This window comes from Antrostomus carolinensis, unplaced genomic scaffold (genome assembly GCF_000700745.2).
Source record: "Antrostomus carolinensis isolate BGI_N321 unplaced genomic scaffold, ASM70074v2 scaffold594, whole genome shotgun sequence".
Taxonomy (NCBI): Eukaryota; Metazoa; Chordata; class Aves; order Caprimulgiformes; family Caprimulgidae; genus Antrostomus; species Antrostomus carolinensis.
In genome coordinates, this window is record NW_010308436.1 from 1 (window position 1) to 16684 (window position 16684).

A 16684-nucleotide genomic window follows, 5' to 3' on the forward strand; every position below is an offset into this window, starting at 1 on the left:
CGGATGAGCGAGAACTGCTCCAGCTCCTGTGGAAAGTGGTCGACCTGAGGAGTAAGGAGGTATTTTCCCCCGGGAGCACCCCGGTCTGCTGCTCCCCTTGGCCCCTGCCGTGCTGGGTACAGGTGGGATGGCTCCGGTGCTGGGCTGGCGGTGGGGGGCCCAGGCAGCTGGAGCAAGCTCTGGTGGAGGGCAGGGGCTGGTGCTGCAGGTGGTGACCTCCAGCCTGGGGAGCTGACTCGCCACTCCTCTGCTTTCTCTGGAGTTGGGGCACCTGCATGACGTGCTGGTCCGGCCTGACCACCCGGAGCTGACGGCTGAGTGCCAGGAGATCACCCAGGTGGATGTGGAGAGCCTGGCACTGGCTCCACCGCTGGAGCAAGCACTGAGACAGGTGACGCCCCATAACTGGCTGCTGGTCTCTTTTGGGAGCTCCCCTGGTGGGGTAGAGGCAGTGTTATCTTCCATTTATCCCCTCTGCCACCACCATTGGGCAGTGGAGCCTGGCACAGGGCACCACAGATATGTGTGGACCAGGCAGCCTGGTCTGTAGTGAGCTTTGTAGGGATTTCTCTCTTGCCTTTTGCTTATTCACATTGGGAGGGACTGAACCCCAAGAGAGGAAGGTCAGGGCCAGGTATCCCCCTACCATGCTGGACCCTGAGTCTCAGCAGAAAGTGAGCTCCAGTCAGTGTTGGAAGAGGCCAAGTTTAGGTGTCCCCTCAAAAGGTTGTGTGGCAGCAGGCCCTGTTAAGGCTTGTGGTGGCTCATCAGTCCTGGGAAGGAGACAGTACTGAAGCCTTTAGATAAACAGGGAGGTGTGTGTGTGACTCTCATGGAGGGTAGGGCTGAAAGCCTGTCTCCTTTCCAACATTCTTGAGTGCCTGGCCTAAAAGGCTCTTCTGCCCCAGCACTCCCTCAGCCATCTGCAACCAGCTTTATGTCTCCTTGTAGTGTTCTTGCAAATGCTCCTGGAAAAGGATTTTTTTCTGTCATGTAGACTGTCTGTGTGGCCACTTCTCAGTAGAAGGGGGGGAAAGGAGCAGTTTCCTTGTGAAGATAATTATAATGAAAGTTATCATGTGCTTAGCTAGTAAGAAACAAATCTACAGAAGTTAAGAACTGGCCTCATAAAAAAAGAAATTCTAGCTCCATGTTCCTGCTGCCCAGGAATAACGTGTTACCAACTGAGGACACTGCCTAGTGCAGCCACTCTGATCTCTTTTACATGTATGTCTCTTGTTCCTGCTTTCAGTTTAACCAGTCCGTGAGCAATGAGCTGAACATTGGTGTAGGTACTTCCTTCTGTTTCTGTACTGATGGACAGTTGCACATTAGGCAGGTTCTGCACCCTGAAGCTTCCAAAAAGGTATGTAGTTGTAGCTTAAGTTTGACTCAGTGTGCTTTATATAATTCCTTGCAAAACTGATCAAGTCCTCTTTAGTATGAGGCTGCCTCCACACAACCTTCCTACAAGCATCACTCGTGTTAATTTGCTTACCGGACTAAAGAGCCTGTCCACGTGGAAGGCATAGACAATGCCCTGTGCTTATGTAGCCCTGAGATGCCTTTTTATGTTAAACTAGAAGAGAGTCTCTCTTGAGTCAAGTGTTTGAGAAAGGAGCAATGCATTGACAGAGTACCCGTAGCTCCTACAACTGTACAAGCTACAGTGGGTTAACAAGCGGGAGTTTGGACGTGTTGCCAAATAGCTAACCACCTTAATCATAAACTGCCTTTTGAAATTTTACATTCACCTTTAGCTTCAGCAAGTTTCAATCTTTGTGTATTCAGTTGACGCACTGTGGGCGGTGCTCGTATTTATAAGGAGCCGAAGAGCAGTTTGAGGCAGGCTGTGTGTGATGACTAGTCCTGTAGTCTTGAGTTTAGTATCACTTCAGAGTTGCCAAATGGCTAACAGTGTTCCAAGGTCCTGCCTACTCTTCATTAGCGTTAGAGTTGCAGCACTATGCCCAGTCTCTAGTCCCGAAATAACAGTATCAATATTAATAACTGCTCATTTTGTGGTTTGCTATGAACACGTGTTGCTCTGTAACTGAGCTGTTCTGCTGCTGTCCTTGCACCTCACCTCGGTGCCCATCAATTTGCTGCTTCATCTTTGAAGGGACACTGCTGTGATTCTGCACTGTTACAAAACTGATACTGGATGAGTTTGGTTTTAATACTTTTGGTGCTCTAATTATTTATGCCTTTGAAGGTTTAAAAGAGAAACAGCATTATTCATAGTGAAGGGACAGTCCTTCTATATGTACTCTGTCTTAGGGTATAATGTGAGAAAATGAGGAAACAGGGTTTTAACAGAATTTCTTGTCACTTGTAATGGATATGTTTTATACAGTTAATCTGTCCATGAAGTTAAATTATACAGATAAAAGAAGGGGGAACTCCTATGATCATTTAAGTTTGTTTGGTGTTGGAGATGGGCATCCTTTTTATATTATCATCACAGGGTCACTGAATCTTCTGTTGCTGTTTTGTTAAGAATTACTAATTTGAAATCTGTTCTCTGCTGCTGCCTGTAGATTAAGTAAACTAAGTGCTTAAGAGACCTGTAGTAGATATTCAGTGAATACCATAATCCTGAGGTTGGGGAATCCCTAAAATCCAGATAGGCAGAAAACTAGACCTTTGAAAATACTTGTTTTGTTTGGTTTTTTTTTATAAACCCAGTCTGAATCAATCTAGCAGCTCATGGTATTCAGAGAATGAATTGGCATCAACTGTTCCAACTGAACATCAGTGAAGTATAGAACTTAATCTCACATGGAGGAAGACCAATAGCCATGCTAAAACTAGAGCACAAAATCTTGGCAAGCACACCTGCATTTTCATAAATTTTTCTTTAAAGAGTATCGTTTGCCTAATGCACCTGTCCATATGCTAAGATAAGCTCTAATGTTCTCAAAGCAGAACTTGTTTTAGAGCCGAAACTTCTTTCTTTGGGCTCCCTGAATGTGCTTTCACATATCCTGTCATTCTGATCTAATGCCAAGATGCTAACAAGTTGTTAAATCACAGAAAGCCCTTTGGTCTAGAGAGGCACTGCAGGTTGGAATATGAAGTATTGTGTCTGTGGGGAAGCTCTGGGGTGAGGAGCTAACTGAAGGAGTGAGGTTTGTGTGTTGGTTTAAACAGCTTCCTGCAAGTCTCTCCATGTCTTAGCCTTCCCACCCCCCCAAAAAAAAATTAAAACTGTGGTAGATGTAGTTGTGGGGCAAAAAGGGTATTATTGACTTGCAGTGGGCTATGTAACTTGCTCTTGGCTTCATATGCTGCAATCAAAGCAGTTACCACTCATAGACTGACCATCTCTGCACCATATCAAACCCTCATCTGCACACAGTGGGGTTTTTGGGTTTTGTTTTGTTGTTTTCTTTTTTTTTTTTTTTTTTTTAGGGAATAAAAATTTGAAGTGTGACTATTCTCTGAAAACTCAGGCTTGTCTATAAACCATAACATCTTCTGCTAGTCTTGCAAAATTTGCTTGTCTCTGTAAGCTGAACTGAGTGCCCTCTGGCTTTTTACAGTTAAAATTGGAATCAAGAATTGATGATAAATGTTGCGATAGCGGACACTTGCTCTCCTACATACATACTGGATTTGAGGCACTAGTAATAATAGCAAATGTTTCTCTGGCAGTGAAGAAGCACATTTCTCTTTTTAACCTGTGTAGAGAGGAAGCTGCTTAAGCAAAAAAGTTTATAAACATACTTATGTGGCTAAGAAAAGCTATGTGAGCTTCTCTGTAGCGAAGGTCGTTTCCTGCCCGTTATAAGGGAATCGGTAGAAAGTTTGGTAGCTAAAAACAAAATAGATTAAACTCGCCCCAGCTGACAGTAGTTACTTTGTCCTTTTACAGAATATCTTACTGCCTGAATGCTTTTACTCCTTTTTTGACTTGCGGAAAGAGTTCAAGAAGTGTTGCCCTGGCTCGCCTGATGTTGGCAAACTCGATGTTGCGACCATGACAGAATGTATCCTTTTAACAGTGATGGTGTCTGCTGTTGTTACAGCTTTGGCTGAATTTTAGGACAGAGATGTGTGAGTAATGCTTGCAACATGTGTTTAGAGGTGGTATAACTTTAATGAGTGACTCGGAGCTGTACTGATCTTTCTCACAAAGATAAAGTTAAAAACGTATGAGGATGTGTGCTCCCATGAGGAAAATCCTGTATTTCTTCTTGATTTCTGCACATTTTCTTTACTACCTTTATAGCTTTGTCGCTTAAAACTTAATAGTTTAGTATAACTGGCACATTTGTTCTCATAACTGATACGAATCCTAATATTACAGTTGTGAGGTTGCTTGCTGCATCAATTAGATTTTTATTTTATCTTTTGGGTAAGAGTGAATATTGGGAGACCACCTTAATTTTTAAGAGGGGGAACAGTCATTCTTGATGTGAACTTGTTGTGACTGTTTCAGGAGTGAACCCAAGGCAGGGATGCTGTTAGCACAAGTGGTATTCAGTCTCATGGAAGCTGTACATGTTATGCCTCACGATGTTAGGCTGGGCTGGCAATAAGGTGCAGTCAGTAATGTGTTTCCATTTTCAGTGATAGGGATGTCTAAAATCACTTTCTGAATAGTCTTAAGTGTTCTGTAACCCAGTCCTGTCTGATTCTTTACTAGTCTTGCTTTGGTTTTGTTTGTGTGCCATGTACAATTACAAGAGCCGAAACTGGAGCTGTAAGTGATTTGGCTGTGCCTTCCTCCTTCCTTCCCTGGCAGTCTCCCCTCTTGCTGCAGGCTCTAGTCCTCGTCGCAAATGTACTCTTGAACGTGAAAACCACTTGACTATTGGAGCAGTGACCACAAAAGCTAGCTAGCAAGGAGGGATAAAGGAATTTGAGCGTATTTATTAATATTTTTAATTGTTGTTTTTGTTGTTGTTATTTTTAATAACTTTTTTCCCTCTGACTAGTTTATTGTGTCTGTAGAGTGGTTGCCATTAAGAGCTGGTATTTTTCAGACTCAAAAGTTTGTGGGTTCTGAATTACCTTGGTCTTTCACTGCAGAACTAGTATTGCCTAGGCTTTGTACCTGTGTCAGGGGGCATAAAATATCTATGCATGTGTGGATTTTTTTGTGTTTAACCATAAGGTTGAATACTGGAGGCTGACTGCTCTGCTTTGCCGTCTGCAAAGATTAATCTCCCCTAGTGAAGGGGCAGAAATTGCTTCTCCCCCTACTCTGAAGCAAAGCAGTGCACTTAGCATAGGAGTGTGACTTTTTATCTAGAAAAGCAAAATAAATGCTTGTCTTGCATATTCTAGAAGCTGGATGATGGAGGCTTCTTAAAGTTACAGTCAAAAACGTAATACGTTGTTTAGGGATAGTTTGACATGAGCTGGATAAGTTAATTAAAGACAATGAGCTACTTTAGCTGTTTTGGAGAGGTGCCTTTGCTTTCTCCTTGTGTGAATGTCTGGTGTATGTCTTGCCACTGTGGAAATAGTCGTATGATTGTAGCCACCTGGAGCATCACTGGTCAGCTAAGGCACAGTGACAGACTGTGCACTCCCTGCCCGCTGGGAGAGCGGAGCAGACAGCCCTGCATTTCCAGACTGTCAGGAAGCCCCTAAAGAGTCAGAACGATCTGAGGGTGGTTTTGGCAGTTACCAGTTCCTCCGGGTTCCTAGAGGCTTGGTCAGTCAATCCAAATGCTCTCAACTTGGGTCTGGATTCCATATGCTTCTTAAGATATATAAACCTAAACGATTTCATTCTGTTTTTATATTAGTCTTTGTGGTTTGTTTTATTTTGTAACTGCTGATGCTCTTGTTTGTAAACTTGCAATGTTTATGCAACATGACTGAAATTAACTGTCTCTGCCCTATGTTGCTTGAGAGTGTTGGGAGCAGACGATGCAGAGGCCAAAAAGGTGTAAGTTTTGTTTTCCTTCTGTTGACAGATAGGAAGCTGTGTAAGTTAATTGCATTTGTAAAGTCTGGATGTGCATGAAATGCTTGTGATGAAAAAAAAAAAAAGTAATTGTTGAAGCAGGTGCTAGATCTAAAGACTAGTTCAAACAGTTATGTGCAGAGATTTTTTTTTTTTAACTTCATCTAAGCTATTTTCCTCCTGAGGCAGTTATGTAGCAAAGAAAAGAAAATGTCTAAATGAAAAGTAACTTGGATTTGAAGTGGATATGCTGGGGTGGGGGACACAAAAACAAATTAAAAAAAAAAAAGAGTAGGTTGAAATGAAGTTGCAGATTACTGCACAGAACCTGGCCAAGCTCTTGTAGAAAGTGCAAATCTTCCACCCCATAGCTAAAGGGGCTGCATGAGTGGAATCTTCTGTGATTTGTGCCACACAAACTATACTGGGCCAGGCTCCTTAGCATTTGGTGGGGAAAGGTTTTGGTTTAGGGATAGGGTACTGACTAGAGATGCAGTAGGCCTGCATTAACCAACTGGTAGGAGCAGAATGGTTTTTGGGCACATCCCTTTGTGTACTTACATCTCCCCTTACCTGCATGTAAGATGGTTGTAACTAGTGAGAGGAAACGTGTGTGATGTGAAAGATTTAGGGGAAAGCTGGGTATTATTGTACAGTCATTTAAATTATTAGGAGTCTTCCAAATGCTTTTATTTTAATGGGTAACATTTGATTAAACAACAAATTACAGTCAAATGGAGAATGTATTCTACTACTCCTAACAGTCAGGGGAAATAATTTCCTACTGCACAGTCATTCAAGATATAGAACATGCAGATATTAAGCTGGATAATTGTCTGGGTTATTCTTCCTTAAGAAAGTACTTTGGGGACTTCTTCAACAAACTACTTGAAATTGTTTACATTAATTAAACCATTCCAAACCCAAGAACTCAGGTGAAAGCCCTCCCCCCTGCCCCTTCCCAGAAATTATAAATTTAATCAAACAGCTACTGATTTATTTTAATACAAGGTATGATGTTTAGAATGTTTAATTTGCCATGCAATATGAGGGACTGAGGAAGAACTGAGACTAGTTGTAACTGTTATCTCTCACTGCTACTGCTGCTTAACTTACTGTCTCAAAACAGTTTTTGGTGTAGGAGATAGTTTTCTGGCAGACTTTCTCTAGTCAGTATTGTGTAAGGGTAGGGACAGCAGGACAATTATGAGAAATTTCGGGTAACAAAAAGAACTTGAGAGAAGCGATCATGTTCCAGCAGAGAAAGGAACTCAGGTCTGTCGAAATCTCCTTTTTAAACATGTCTAAGTAGACAAAAGGAGCCGGGTTGGTTTTGCACCCTCTGTACCTCCCATGCTTGCTGCACTTCTTGATTTGCAAAGCTTGCTGATCCAGTTTTCACCGCTGTGAGTGCCTTCAGGGTGGAGTGAACAAAGCTTGCATGACTATTCCTATTCCTCTGCAGAAGACTCATCCTTTGCCTCAAGATTGGGTGTGCAGAAGCCATTAAATGGAAAATAGCTCTTGCTTCCTCTAGTGCATGGTTTGGTCCACTTATGTCTGAACTGGGTTTGTGAGGATAACTCCTTACTAGGAGTGTTTGCTGGGTGTTGTCAGTAGAATTGCAGGTGTATTTCCGAACAGCTGGTTATGATCCGGATACTGTGATATTGAAACTGAAACTTGGGCTCATTTTTTTTTGTTTGTGTGTGTTTGTTTTTTGACCTAGTTGTCTTGAAAACAATGATGTGGAGCACAGTTGTAACCAGCAGTAGCTAACTCTGGCAATAAAAAGCCCAATATTGGGTACTACCTGAGCCTCTTGCACATTGCTGTTTGTATTTCCTGTGATAGTACCTAAGAACTGGGTAATAACTGATTGCTTTTATGCAAAGTAGCATTTAAAAAGACGTAATCTTCTGCCTGAAGAGACTTAAAAACAGAACAAAGGGGGAAGAGGATAGTGCAGAACACAATAGCAATACTAGTTCATGTTATGTCATCTGAGAGTTCAGTGTTTCTTTTGCCATAGCTAAGAAAGGAGTTGAGTCTGAGAAATGGAAGAGAGTGGGAGGGAAGAAGTCTTTGAGGACACTGGGAGTGGGTAAAGCTGTGGTGATGAATCTGAGGTAATGGGTAAATGGTTTAGAAATTTCTCTCATATTATATAGGCAACTCTCATGTAGAATGTGCTTTCCCCCCCTGCTTACTAACTTGCTGAGTGTTGCAGGAGGAGGTACTGCACCTGCACAACAGGATTAAAAAGTTCCTTGTTTCCCACACTCCCTTGTTACTTGGGTTCATCTTTTGCCTGTTGCTTCATTTGAAATATATGTGTGCATGCTATTGCTTCCATATAAACAGAATGGTTTGGGTTGGAAGGGACCTTAAAGATCATCTAGTTCCAACCCCCCTGCCATCAGCAGGGACACCTTCCACTAGACCAGGTTGCTCAAAGCCTCATCCAGCCTGGCCTTGAACACATCCAGGGAGGGGGCATCCACAACTTCTCTGGGCAACCTGTTCCAGTGTCTCACCACCCTCACTGGAAATAATTTCTTCCAAATATTTAATCTAAATCTACTCTCTTACAATTTAAAGCCATTACCCCTCATCCTGTCACTACCTGCCCTTGTAAAAAGTCCCTCCCCAACTTTCTTTTAGGCAGCTTCAGGTACTGGAAGGCTCCCCAGAGTCTTCTCTTGTCCTCATAGGAGAGGTACTCCATCCCGCTGGTCGTCCTTGTGGCCCTCTTCTGGACTTGCTTCCAGTGTGTCCTTCTTATGTTTGGGGCCCTGAAACTGGATGCAGTACTCCAGCTGGAATCTTATGAGAATGGAGTAGAGGGGGAAAATTGCTGCCCTCGACCTGCTGGCCATGCTTCTCTTGATGAGGCCCAGGATACAGTTGGCCTTCTGGGCTGCACGCGCACATTACTGGCTCATGTCGAGATTCTCGTCCACCAGCACCCCCAAGTCCTCCCCCTCAGGGTTGCTCTTGATCCTTTCACTGCCCAGCCTGTATTTGTGCCTGGGGTTGCCCCAACCCAGGTGCAGGACCTTGCACTTTGCCTTGTTCAACTTTGAGGTTAGCACAGGCCCACCTCTCAAGCCTGTCAAGGTCCCTCTGGATGGCATCCCATCCCTCCAGTGTGTCGATGGAATGTCACTGGCAAATTTGCTGAAGGTGCACTCAGTCCCACTGTCCATGTTGCCAACAAAGGTGTTCAACAGTGTCAGTCCCAATAGTGACCCCTGAGGGACACCACTCATCGCCACCTGTCTCTTTAGATGCCAGTTGTGGTTTCTAACACTTCTTTAAATGTGGACTTGGATTTATCCACTGCAATCAACTCTTTCCAGTTGCCCAGGAGAGGCAACCTTTAAATATCACTGTACAGAAACACATGTGTGGTCTTCTATCTCTTCACAGAACAAGAGGTGGGTTTTATAAAAACTATTCCATTAACAGCTTTTTCCTAAGTTCCCATAATATCCAGTGCCTCAACTCGTAGCAGTCCATCTGTATGTATACACTCTTGTTCAGTACCATTCAGGTTTTCACTTAGTTAATGTTATTAACATGCTCTGTTACATATGTAGAAAGCTATCCATTTTCTTCTCCAATGTTGCCTAAAAGCTTTGCTTCTAGCTGATCAGAGGCGAAGGTGTGAACGATTTTTCACTCCTACTGATGTTGATAACTTTCTTCCTCCCCTCCCAGTGTGTTTAGGTTAATCTAGAGACCCTTGACACAATTTGACTCCCTGTCTGAACACCTGGTACCAACTTCTGTCAGCAGTAGGGTGTTAGTAGGAACTCTCTCCTGTTGATCAATATTTTCAATGAAAACATTTTCTGAAGAAAACGAATGTGGGGTGGGAGAGTTGTTTGTTTTTTCCTTGTGTGATAGCCAGCTCCTTCACACTGCTGCATTCCCCTCTCTGGCAGCTGATCACTTGCAGGGATCTTTGGCTCTGTGAAAAGGAAATATTGAAATGGCTCTTCAGTTTTGACAGCACAGTCTTAACAGCCAAGTGCATGTGTGTGCATGTGCATGTCCCCTGCCGTAATAACTATTGAGACTCCTTCCCAATTTCTCTTGACTTTGACAGAGGAAAGATAACATTTCCAAAATCTTCATAAAAATGGTTGGGTAAGACCAGAGTTCCAATACCTGCATCTTCATCAGCTTCTGCTTCCCTGGATGGGCAGCAGAGTCTGTGCAAGTGCAGCACAAAGCTCTGAGGTGCTGCAAAGGGAAGGGTGCCAGGAAAATGGGAAGCAGTCCTCTGCTCTGATACACTGAAACATCTGTGTGCTGATTAAGCACCCTCTCTGCAAGGGAGTCTGTTTGTGGATTATTTGTTTTCTTTTCAACCCCCCTTTCCAGGGGGCAGGGAAGGAGATGAGCTCGAGTGTACAGTTTAGGAAGAGATACTGCAATGAAGTTTCTTGTTGTCATAAATACTGATAGTCTCTTAAACTGTGCTTTAAGGTTGTGGCATGTGGTTTGTTCAGGATTTTTAGCTTGGTTTTTAAGAAAACAATTTAATGGTCTCACTACTCCAAAGAAGGTACTGGGAAGGCAGGTAATGGCAGTGGCTAGCAAACTGTATTTAGCCAAGCAGTTGGAGGGGAGGGATCACTGGTTTAAGTTTTCTTTTTATAAACTGTAGTAATTCACTTAAACTTCAAATGTTCTTGTAAGACCAAGCACCATCCTCTCACCTTCCATACTCCAGTGCACACTTAAAACCAACAAAGCCTCAAAATCAAATTAGCCTCTAAGTGCATTGCTTTGGCACAGCAGCTTTCCTTTTCTTGCTGTGGAAGAGGAGTTAATTAATTCAGTTGAAATTATTTTTCATTGCGCAACAAGTTAACAGTTAAAATCCAAAGACAACTATAAAAATTATTTGTTTTGTAGGAGTGACTTTCAGTCATCCCACAAACAATAGGAAAAACTATTTCGCAATGAAATTTGTGCTGCCCCTCTTGTTGAGATGATAGGACAAAGCTAGTGTTTGGTGTTTGTTTCTGACAGAAGTTGTTCTGTTCCTTGCCCTTCCTGTAGGCATTTGCCAACTCAAAAATGTGCTCAGCTCTAGGTGGAGAAAGATTGGTTTGGTTTTGGTTTGCTTTTCTTTTAAGAGGAATCTTGCTATCTTGGACTGAGAAGCAATTTCTGAGCACTAAAATGCAGACACTTTTGAGCACTTGAAGTGTGTCTAATGTAGGTTTTCTTGGGAATATGGGCAAATAATTGATGCACTTGACTAGTTTGAATGTCTTGCATTACTGTATTGCTATGCCAGGATAATTCTTGTTTAAGAAACTTCCACTTTTGCTCTGAAGTCTTGATGCAAAGTGATAAATGAAGTCAACAGTCCTGTTCCCAAACTGCTTTGTATGTCAACATCTTGTTCTGTACTTGTTTGATGGGTTTTTTGTTTTTATTTTTTTACCCTTTACTCATCGAAGAAGGAGATGTGGGTAGAAAAGACCTTTTTAAAAATTGGCTTTATAAATGATGGAGTAGAGTTGCAAGTAATCTTACAGCCCTGTAGCTTGGTGTTAGAGAGGGGCAAACATGACATAAGTGGAGAGATACCATAATAAGCTCTGTTTAAAATTGTATGAGAAAAGATGGTATGTGCAACATAAATCAGACTCACTTTATGAACATGTTTTGTTGTTTGGTTTTTTAATCTGGCCGTTCTATAGCCTGTCTGTCCAGGACAGAACACTTCCTGCTCTTGACTGTAGGAGAATTTATCCTTTCTATCATTTTCTGAAGTCCTTCAGACTGAAGAGGATGATGTGGGTTGTGGGACTCTCTTGTCTCTTGGTTATCCACAATGGTGTGTCCTTACCAGATTCTCAAAATGCTTCTGTGTAGCAGCAAAAAACCCTCAGGTTGCAACTTCTATTAGGCAAGGTTTAGACAAGGTGCCACTTGTGAATTTTGCCAAGTGTTAAGAGATTTATTCTGCTCTGGGATTTACTTGTTCAGAAAGCATGTGGTATATCCTCCTGTTTCTGCAGCTTCTAGTTGGTGGTTTGTTTCTCATCCTTCCCAAAATCTTCCCTTAGAGATTAAAGATGATCTTCATTAAAGAGGACAAGACTCCAGTCTCTTCTGCATGCGAAAGTCTGTTAAACATACATAATGCATGAGTATGTTAAATATATATATGTCCTTATTATGGGGTCTCATGACCCCAGATGCTTTCTGGAGTGACCTCACACTCCCGCAGGTGGCAGTAGTTAGAGGCCAAGGCAGAACAGCTAATGTATCCCAGAAGGAAAATAGATTAAAACTTCCCTTGAGAAGTGACTTACCATCATGGATAAGATGAAAGCTTGTTGCTCTAGCAGGAAGCCAATTAGAAATCTGTTTGTTTGATGATTGACTTAACTCCAGCATAAAGATTTAAATCTTGACAAGAACAGTCCAGCGTTTCCCTATGGAGCCTCTCAAGTTGAAGATATGGGGAATATAATTTTAACACTAATATCTGAACCATACAGTAAGTGACTGTGATGAATGAGTTTTTTATTTTGCTTGCTTGTTTTTTCCTGCCTCTCTTGTGTGCTGAGGAAAAAGAAAATAACTTGTACCGTGTTTCATAGATCACAGATTTTCAGATCCAGAAAGAGTGAACTACAAATTTGAAAGTGGGGCTTGGTAAGTACTTTCTCCCTCTTCTTGCTGCATACTCCACTCTCTGCTTGTTTTTTGGGGTTTTGTTTTGTTTTTTTAAGATACTGCTTAGGTAAGCTGTACTTCACTGTATTCCTGATTTGCAAATAGCTATTACCATTATTTGTATTTATCTTGCCACTGCTGTGGAAATAAATTAGATGCTTTAAGAGGGAAAGGGAACAGATATTCTGTGATTCTGTGATCAGATGCAAGTCAGTTTTCTTGCTGGGCTTCAGTGTCCTTGTTCGCTGCTGGTAGTTCTGGGTTCTGCTAGTGAGTGCTTGCAGTGGATGTTAAGTGTGCAATGCTATTAACAAAGAACGTAAACATTTTTGCTGAATTAACCCTATTGGTACTAACTTTTACACTTTTCCTGCAATTTGCTTCACAGTTACTGAATACACATAGTGATTTTTTTTTTTTTAAATAAGGAAGAAACATTTCCATAAAGATACTGTGCTACCAGTAAATTGTTTAAGCTATGATGATTGTCATCTTCCCAAATACATTTTAGACATCAAGCTGTATCTACTTTTGAATGTGGTGATGGTGGTGTTTTTCATGTAATCATACTTGTGCAAATACAAATATTTCTCAGTGATTTGCTGAATAATTCCTTGGCAGTATCACAAGAGACTGGTGTTAAACTGACCTTATTTAGATTCCCGTCTTGCATGAATACCTACTTCCCCCTTCCAGATTAAGGAACACTCATAATGGTAGATGATGCTCACACTTCTGAGCCTGAAGAAGCAAGAAAAGAATGCAACAATATTGTCAAAAAGTATCCAGTGAGATTATTAGTTCAGGGGTTATATTTCAGCATTGTTCTAAGCTTTTTCCCTTTTACTAACAAAATCCTGGGATGAGGTGGAACTTTCCCGTTATTTGTCATAGTGAGAAGTACAGAATTAGGAGACAGGGGAGCAGGGAACAGTTTGAGACAGACACCTACAGAAAGGTGACTTCAGAAATTAAAATGTAAGTGAGAAACACGACCTTCCTACAGCAGGGCATACCACAGCCCTTTTGTAAGAGGGAGTCCTCTGCTGCTGAACAGCACTTCATCTTCTTAATCAATCCCATAGGCTCTTCTGTGCAAAAACCTGTCCTTGCAGTAGCCAGAAAGGCAGCCTTGGGTAGCTGTAAGTGTTTTGTTCTACATGGCACTTTTAACATGTATTGGAACAAAAGAGACTGCGGTAATGACCAATTAAACCTGGTTTTCTGTGGCTGAGCTATTCCCATGCTAAGCAGCCAATGTAGCCTGTAGCTATGTTAGTCTCTAGTAGGGGTGATGGCCTGAATAAACAATATTAAGACTGAACTCTTTGGGCAGGGAGTCCTCTGTGTGCTGTGTTAACTGTGAACAGATTTGGTCTTGGCTTGAGACTGACTCTTGCACGCTGTCCCAGTACAAATAACGAGCACTTACATCTAACCCCTCTGCTTCAATTTTCCACTTAGCTGAGAATAGCAAGTTTAATTTTATATCACTAACCCTGTTGAGACAATGGAGGAGCACAAACCATTGGTATGTCAGGAGTGGGGAGTAAGCTGGAAACATGGTCAAAGAGGTGAGAGCTGAAGGAGCAAATGTGGTGAAGCAGGAAACGGGAGCTGGGAAACGGGCAGCTTAACAAAGCAGATGTTCCCTGAGGAGAGATGTGTGCAGTGGCTTTAGACCGTGACAGCACTTAGTTCTCACTGCCCCGGCAGTGCCATCCAGCAGACATGGAGCAGGGACAGAAGCCTGTCCCTGGAGCGTGGGTGACAAGCAGGGAGGGCAGTGCGTGGCCGATACTGCAGGCAGATGTCTCTGCATTACGCCCTCTTTCTCTGCCTACAGCAGCAAGATGGAACTTGTGGATGACAATGCTGTTATCCGAGCAAGAGGATTGCCATGGCAGTCGTCTGACCAGGACATAGCAAAATTCTTCAAAGGCCTAAATATTGCCAAGTTAGTAACTAAGGATTTACCTCCTATGTTTGTAGTACTTTGTCTGTGTCAGTCATGGAGTTTTATCTCTCTTGATTTAAATCCTGCAGGGGAGGTGCTGCACTCTGTCTCAATGCCCAAGGTAGGAGGAATGGGGAGGCTCTCGTGAGGTTTGTAAGTGAAGAGCATCGAGATCTAGCGTTACAAAGGCACAAGCATCACATGGGGAATCGATACATTGAGGTATGTGACACTGGCTTTGAAATCCTCTTCTCAACAGGGGTGCAAATAGCATTCCAATCATATGTTCTCTTTTCTTTCCTTAGGTATACAAGGCAACAGGCGAAGACTTCCTTAAAATTGCAGGAGGTAATTTTTAGGGAGTGAGAAGAGAGAGTTTGTTCCATCAGCATCTGTAACTTTTGGTTGTAAACTGCTCCTGTTGGATGTGGTCTTTCATTTTCTTTCTTTGAATAAGTAGTTGGCTGGTGTGTTGGTTACTATGTGCTCTGCTAGCAGCAGTCTAAGAAGTTCTGTGATTTATCTGTCCATCTTTCTCTTCCACATTCTTGCCATTTTCAAGCAGCCTATCAAATAAGGATTTGATCAGGGAAGGTGATCTTGCATATGAACTTAATTTGTTAGGTCCCCTTCTTAACTGAAGGGACCTAAATGTTACCGATTAATGAAAAACAAAACCAGAGTAGTCTTTCAAAACAATATGACTGCTGTTGCTGTGGAAACTTGCATGTAAAAGCAAACTGGTATCAGAGTGTAAATAACAAGGGATTTAGGGAACTGATTTTCTTCAATTCAAATCTTTGCCCCCAACTAAAGGGCAGATTTAGTGGGAATGCTTATTTAAGAGGACTATTGAAATATTTGCCACCTTGAGTTGAAAGGCTGCAAAACTTGCTTTACAAACTCTCCTGTGGTCTTTTTTCCCCTTTATGACTGCAAGCATGCAGAATTTTGAGTTAAGATCCAATAAGCTATTATGTATCTAATACTACCTTAAGGTCCTTGTTGGTTCATGACAGAAATTTGGTCTGGGGATTGTAAATGACTAACTGGATACCTGAGGTTGAGGTTTTAGAGTGGGAGAGGCTATTAAGCTGTCAAATAAATAGCTAATTGATAGGCTTGGTAATAGTTATACCATTCAAAGACATTGCACACTAACACTGGGGGAAAACTGTGCACGTCTGGCACCACCAAACATCTTTGCAGAATGAGCTAGCTGTAAGTGACAGGGCCATATTAAGATGTGAAGTTGATTATTAGCTAGCTTTGCTTAGGATAGTGTTATAAGTATGAGCATCAGTGGTCTTCTAGAGATATTGAAAATAGAATTGGCAGATTTTATCAGTTTTATCAGGATAGGATGAAATTCCTGAGCTGTTTTCAACATGCCTTTCCAACTTTCTTTCCCAGCACGATGGTCTGGGTGCTTGGTTACTGTATTTTATGGTTTCAGAGCATGACAAAGATATTTGTAAGTTAGAAAGGCGAGGTGCATGGTAGCAGCACAGACTGTGCTTTCCTCGAGCTCTGAACATTGTAAGTACTTCCTATTTTCCCTTTGAATAAGGATGAAGCTCTTACAAATTATGAAGTAACATTGTTAGACTTCAGTGGGAAGTGTCCTATACAATATTTCTAGTTTATCAAAGTGGGACATCTTTTCCTGACTTTGGAGGCAAATGTTGTTCGAGCTGCTCAAAAACTGTGAGGAGGAGGTAGCTATACCAGACTTGCTCATGATTTTCTGTGGCTGCCTAGACTTAAGTGCTTCTGTACTTCTTTTTGTTAAAGGCACTTCCAACGAGGTTGCACAGTTCTTGTCAAAAGAAAACCAAGTGATTGTCAGGATGCGAGGTCTTCCTTTCAACGTAACAACAGAAGAAGTGCTGACGTTCTTTGGCCAGCACTGCCCTGTAACAGGAGGAAAAGAAGGAGTCCTGTTTGTCACGTACCCTGACAGCAGGCCAACAGGGGATGCCTTTGTGTTGTTTGCTTGTGAGGAATATGCACAAAATGCCCTGAAAAAGCATAAGGACTTGCTGGGGAAAAGGTACATTGAACTTTTCAGGAGCACTGCAGCAGAAGTTCAG

The 16684-nt window shown here is 42.2% G+C and overlaps 1 protein-coding gene across 1 annotated transcript in view; it reads left to right on the top strand.

Moving 5' to 3' along the window:
- Nucleotides 1-5: 5 nt before the first annotated feature.
- The window catches only part of ESRP1 (epithelial splicing regulatory protein 1), a gene marked incomplete at its 5' end in the record, with an annotated part of 31114 nt that continues 14435 nt past the window's right edge, over nt 6-16684 (top strand). Inside the window, 10 exons of the mRNA XM_029084429.1 lie at nt 6-59; nt 263-391; nt 1253-1366; nt 3878-3992; nt 12357-12455; nt 12559-12613; nt 14481-14591; nt 14681-14813; nt 14897-14939; nt 16386-16682. Of these exons, the coding sequence (XP_028940262.1) occupies nt 6-59; nt 263-391; nt 1253-1366; nt 3878-3992; nt 12357-12455; nt 12559-12613; nt 14481-14591; nt 14681-14813; nt 14897-14939; nt 16386-16682 (1150 nt within the window). The remainder of the gene's footprint in view (nt 60-262; nt 392-1252; nt 1367-3877; nt 3993-12356; nt 12456-12558; nt 12614-14480; nt 14592-14680; nt 14814-14896; nt 14940-16385; nt 16683-16684) is intronic.